The 5,429-nt window shown below is 37.1% G+C and overlaps 2 protein-coding genes across 2 annotated transcripts; one reads left to right on the top strand and one right to left on the bottom strand.

Moving 5' to 3' along the window:
• Positions 1–1,433: 1,433 nt before the first annotated feature.
• LOC136816922 (keratin-associated protein 10-5-like) lies at positions 1,434–4,240 on the top strand. Its single transcript, XM_067073258.1, has 4 exons — positions 1,434–1,525; positions 1,773–1,848; positions 2,312–2,371; positions 2,536–4,240. The coding sequence occupies exons 2-4, from the start codon at positions 1,773–1,775 to the stop codon at positions 3,744–3,746; spliced, it is 1,347 nt and encodes a 448-aa protein (XP_066929359.1). The 5' UTR covers positions 1,434–1,525; the 3' UTR covers positions 3,747–4,240.
• Positions 3,936–5,429, bottom strand: LOC136816923 (uncharacterized). The gene is made up of 3 exons (XM_067073259.1): positions 5,313–5,429; positions 4,852–4,973; positions 3,936–4,675 (listed from the first exon to the last, which is right to left on the bottom strand). Exons 1-3 carry the CDS (start codon positions 5,388–5,390, stop codon positions 4,147–4,149), a joined length of 729 nt encoding a protein of 242 aa, XP_066929360.1. The 5' UTR covers positions 5,391–5,429; the 3' UTR covers positions 3,936–4,146.

The raw sequence follows: 5,429 nt of genomic DNA, 5'->3' as shown, positions 1-5,429 counted from the left end.
GAAATCACCATCATACGATATTCAACCCCTGTATCACCACATTTATTCTGATATCTTCGAGGATATCTTGTATCCTCGTAGTTGAATACTACTACTAGCCATAGGACTTACGTTTTGTCCATATTTACATATCATTTGCAAACTAGTTACTTTTGTATTTTGTTTCTAGTTTGAACGCACTTTATGGTAAAGAATAAGCTGACATGCTCTTCAATTGAAATTACTCGGTGTGTTCCAAGCAGTTTCCTCTTGTGTGCAGTCTGGCACTTTTACATCACAGTTCAGGAAAACTTTGCACCTCGAAAATTTTTCATTTCAAGGGAGAAAAACTACTTTGTTACCATCGTTTTGCATAAGATTACAACCCCCACACTAAGATTCTTGTAATTTTCCGCTATTTTTCTGGGATGAATTTTGAAAGGATTTGCTTCTAAAGGTTACAGAAAATCTTGTGTTTACTCACGAAGTTTCCGAAGATTTTCAACTACCCAAAGCCCTAGTCTTTTTCTGCTAGATAATTGGCAAAGGAATCTTAGTGGGGAATCTTATCAAAACGTCGTTGTCTAAATGTTCTTATTATAGAGAAAAAATAGAGAGAAAACAAAGAAACAAAAGAAACATTTCGGCATACACTTATACTAATTAAACACTAATTGAAAGTGGAATATTTAAAGATTTTTTGCAAAAAGCCACAAAATTTGGCTAGATTCTCCTTGTGGTGGTCTCTCATCACCCTGACAAACGGTATATAATGGGTTTCAGTTGCATTTTCCATTAATATTGTCCAAGAAACTAAAAAAGCGATTTTGCCCGTCCAAGTGTTGGCCAAATTTTTTAATGGCCTTTTTCAGATCAGTCACTCAAACTATCGAAAAAATCAGATGAAAATGTGAAAAATAATTTTTGGAAAAATAATTAATATGTTTATTAAGATTCTGATGATGTTATTGCTTCCGTCAATATAAGTAAAAAGATATTGGCCAAAAACTTTGAAAATTTTACAAAGAAGACTATTTCTCAGTTTGTGATTGTCATGTGTATTTATTACGAATGTTCTTGCAATATTATTACGTATTTCAAATTATACTTATTTTTAGAAAAAATAACATAAGATAAAATAATATGGAATAATTGAATGAAAACGAATAGGAGGCTGGAGCAGCACATCTTGTGGAGGAGTGAAGGATATTTATCTGAAGAAATGCTCTGTTTGCCTCGATGAAATAATTATTTTTTGTTTTTTGTCAAAAATAAAATAATTTAAAAAGCAAATTAAGATAATGGTATGTTTGTAAAAAGTCAAAATAATATTTAATTTCATTTTCCGCTTTTACGATATACAGAAAATGTGCCAACATTAAACTGTTAATATTATTGTTTACTGTTTTCTTTAATTCAAAATCATTCATGCGCAAAGTTTTCTTTTTTTAACTTTAGAGATTTTTCTCCATTCGTAATTTTCCACTTATCTTGGACTAGAATTCTTTTTTATTTTGGGGTTGTTTGCTGACCGAAGAAATCCAAGGTATATTGTCACTTCTTCTGTTTTTCTTGCACTTTAAATAAATGATTGTTAGGCCGTTTATCTATCAAGCAAATATTTTTTCAAAATTTCTTTAATCTCGTGTATGTATGATAACCTCTTTATGACAAAGAAAGCTTATCTTCAAAAGAGTTATACAATAAAAGATTGAAGGCAAATGATATTATAAATGATGAGAAAAATATTTCATACCTTTCCTCCTACTGTAAGCTTGTCCCTTTTTCTTTAGATGAAATTGACATTGGTCTGTGTGGCTTTATTCGTCGTTTTCTACGGCGCCGAAGCTCTTAAACTAAGAAAAAAGAGTAAGTTGTTAGTTTAAATGGTGCAACGAGATTTAACCTTGTATAGTGATAAAGAAAATCTGAACGTTTCAACTTATTGTTCGATTTTTAATGAATACACGTTTTTTTTAAGAAAGTTTTCGCCTTAGCCTTTTCTTAAATGTTTCTTACATGTTTCTAAACTTTGTCAAGCTTAAAGGACACTTTCTCAAGTATTTCTAACTGTTATGTAAGTATTTTTCTGGAACTTTGATTGGAAGGTTTCTTAAAAAAAAACGAATTAAAAAATGTTATCTTCTCATTCTCAGCCTCAGTATGTTTCTTAGTTTTCAGGCATTCTGAGCCTCATGTTTCTTAAAAGTGAGTTTCTTAAAAAAAACGTGTAATTTTAAACAGGAAAGCATGAGCGCTAATAGTAAAATTTTATGAAAGGAAGCCATGGTTAAAGATTATGACAACGATTTATTTCTTTTGTTATTTCAAGGAAACATTCCATTGAATGCTTACTACTTACCCAAAGACAAAAACTTGGAACGAGAACTTGGTAAGTGTACATCTATCAACATTTTTCATTTTGATTTGACTTTCTTGTTTACTTTTTATTTTTATCTGAACCTGAAAGAGAGAGAGAATACAAAAAAGCAATACTTCATTGTTTATTATTAATTCTGAATATCATCATAAATAACATGTTTTCTTATTTTAAAGAGATCGAGAAGAGAAGTGCAAACCCATGTGGAATGGGATGTGCTGCCGCATGTGCACCAGCCTGCCAGCCAAGCTGCTGCGCTGCACCACCTCCACCACCACCACCACCACCTATGCCAGCCTTTGGCTGCGCACCAATCTGTAGTCATTGGTCATCCATGATCGCTGCACAACCTGCTGCACCTATGCCTTGTCCATCACAATGTCAAGCTATGCCAGGGTGTTGTAACGCTCCACCTCGACCCCCCCCTATGCCATGTGCTGCACCTCCATGCCCCACACCCATGCCATGTGCTGCACCTCCATGTGCCCCACCACCCATGCCATGTGCTGCACCTCCATGTGCCCCACCACCTATGCCATGTGCTGCTCCACCATGTGCACCACCACCTATGCCTTGCGCTGCTCCACCATGTGCCCCACCACCAATGCCTATGCCTATGCCATGTGCTGCACCTCCATGTGCCCCACCACCCATGCCATGTGCCGCCCCACCATGTGCCCCACCACCTATGCCAGCTTGTCAGCCCTCTTGTGCTCCTGCTTGTTGCATGCCACCACCTCCACCCCCTATGCCTATGTGCCAACCCTCATGTGCACCAGCATGTTGCATGCCCCCTCCTCCACCACCACCAATGCCTATGTGTCAACCATCTTGTGCACCAGCTTGTTGTAGACCTGCTCTCCCACCACCTGCTCGAGCTCCCCCACCATGCCCTGCTGGATGTCCAAGAGCTTGCTACCCCGCTTGCCGACCAAGCTGTTGCGCACCACCTCCTCCACCCATGCCATGTGCAGCTCCACCATGCATGCCTCCACCAATGCCAATGGCCATGCCATGTGCAGCCCCACCATGTGCACCACCACCTATGCCTTGTGCCGCCCCACCATGCGCACCACCACCTATGCCATGCGCTGCTCCACCATGTGCACCACCACCTATGCCATGTGCTGCCCCTCCATGTGCACCACCACCTATGCCATGTGCTGCCCCACCATGCGCACCACACCTTTCCCTCCCCACCATGCGCACCACCACCTATGCCATGTGCCGCCCCACCATGTGCTCCACCAGCCCCAGCCCCTTGCGCTGCACCACCATGCCAACACGTCAACCTTCCACCAACAGTCATCAACCTTCCAGCTCCACCACCTCCACCAATGCCATGTGGTCCAACTTGTGCTCCAACTTGCGCACCTGCTTGCTCTAAAGCTTGTTGTAGCAAAAAATAAACACACATGTTAGAGAACTAGACCTTTAATGTCAAAGCAATGAAACATCTGTGAAAACAAACAGTGCACAAATAAGTGGTTTGCTCCGAGAAGAATCGGCACTACGTGTTTCTGAGTAAGATCAAAAGAAATATTCGAATATTATGTAAATAACACAAGAGAAGTGGTTTATTTTTTTAACAAATTATTATATGTGTTTTCGACCTTCATTAACTGATAAGTATATAATAAAATATTGAAAAGGGGCATGTGTTGTTATGTATTAGAGACAAGAAACTGTTCACCACCACTGGCAATAAAAGCGACATTACCAAACATTGTTTATATTAGCTATATTTATATGGGAATGCAAGTCTTGTCTTGAAATAATAACAATGCCTATTTTTCAATACTTTTTAAACATTTTATAATTTGATTTTTTGTATCGGAATCAAAATTTGTCATTATCAAAGTCATTTCATGTTCAATTAAATTCTTGATAGTTCCAATATGTTCATCTAAATCTCCCTTTAATTTATTGTCAAAGATGTTCTGGGAGTTTTCGTAAATATAACTAGTATCATGTGTTTTCGAGGGGGGTGAATTGGCTTGCTCTTTACAATTACAGTCACTGCATCCTCTTTTAAGTTCTTTTTGCTCGCTAGAACAATTATCATTTTGGGGTTGCATATTATCAAAGCCATCAATAAGTGTATCTATTGTAGTGTTATCCATAGAATCATGCCTTGTGTTCTTATGACCTCCCAAGTCTCTTTCTTCTGTCTTCCGTCTGTTATTCTGAGCAGCTATTTCATCAATATGACTTTGGTTATTTTCAAAATCTTCAAGCTTGGTGATCAAAGCTTCAAATTGATCTCCGGTTTCTTTCACAAAAGCAGGCTGATTCATAAGAAACATATATATCGCACTAAAACAAACAAAATAAACAAATATTTGATACAGCTACCATTTATTTAATGTGAAGTATAAATAATTGAAAAACAGATACATGGCAGAGGAAGGGGAAGAAACAAAGTGGAGTAAAACAGTAACATCATCAAGTCTTTTTCAAGAGCTTTATAGTTTGTATAGTTATTAACTTACCTGACTTTCCCTCTGAAATGAGAAAGTTTTTCGAAAAATATGCCAGATGATTTGAAACCTTCGTTGAATGCAGTCTGGAGAATGTAATCTTGGCCCTGGGAAATTCCTTCACGAAATCCATCCTTATATAATAAAATAACATTTTTTCAAAAGAATTACTGTAATGTTGTGTTATTAAAGCACATTTTATTTGTGAAATATGAAAACTCTATGCAAACTTCATCAGACATCTTTGATAGATTTGATAGAATGCTCCACCATCAGCCAAAAAACACTAATCTTATAAAGAAGTGTGCATCATATATAAACAAGAAGCTGAAGCAGCATGAAGGCCTAGACATACAATTGATTATTTATCATTGGTACTGATTTTTACAAGACATTGTTTCTTCCAAAATGAACTTGAATCAACAAAGTGCTTAGACTGAGAGAAAATCAAAAATTCTTAAAAAAGTATTTACCTTTGTATGTTTATGTTTCAAAGAATTGAAATCATTTTCTAAATTTTCACTTTCATCTAGCCAATCCATGTCCTCCATTTTTTATAATTTTTCAAATAATTTGCTACTAGGCATAAA

Source organism: Clytia hemisphaerica, unplaced genomic scaffold, assembly GCF_902728285.1.
Source record: "Clytia hemisphaerica strain Z4C2 unplaced genomic scaffold, Clytia hemisphaerica genome assembly, whole genome shotgun sequence".
In the NCBI taxonomy this organism is placed as follows: Eukaryota; Metazoa; Cnidaria; class Hydrozoa; order Leptothecata; family Clytiidae; genus Clytia; species Clytia hemisphaerica.
This window is presented reverse-complemented; position numbering and strand designations above follow the sequence as displayed.

Excerpts from the sequence above, each read along its gene's own strand:
- LOC136816922 (XM_067073258.1), top strand. The coding sequence starts at position 1,773 with ATGAAATTGACATTGGTCTGTGTGGCTTTATTCGTCGTTTTCTACGGC. Across the intron at positions 1,849-2,311 it reads TCTTAAACTAAGAAAAAAGA|GAAACATTCCATTGAATGCT; the intron begins GTAAGTTGTTAG and ends TGTTATTTCAAG. Across the intron at positions 2,372-2,535 it reads AAACTTGGAACGAGAACTTG|AGATCGAGAAGAGAAGTGCA; the intron begins GTAAGTGTACAT and ends CTTATTTTAAAG.
- LOC136816923 (XM_067073259.1), bottom strand. The coding sequence starts at position 5,390 with ATGGAGGACATGGATTGGCTAGATGAAAGTGAAAATTTAGAAAATGAT. Across the intron at positions 4,974-5,312 it reads TGAAACATAAACATACAAAG|GATGGATTTCGTGAAGGAAT; the intron begins GTAAATACTTTT and ends TTATTATATAAG. Across the intron at positions 4,676-4,851 it reads CATTTCAGAGGGAAAGTCAG|TGCGATATATATGTTTCTTA; the intron begins GTAAGTTAATAA and ends TGTTTGTTTTAG.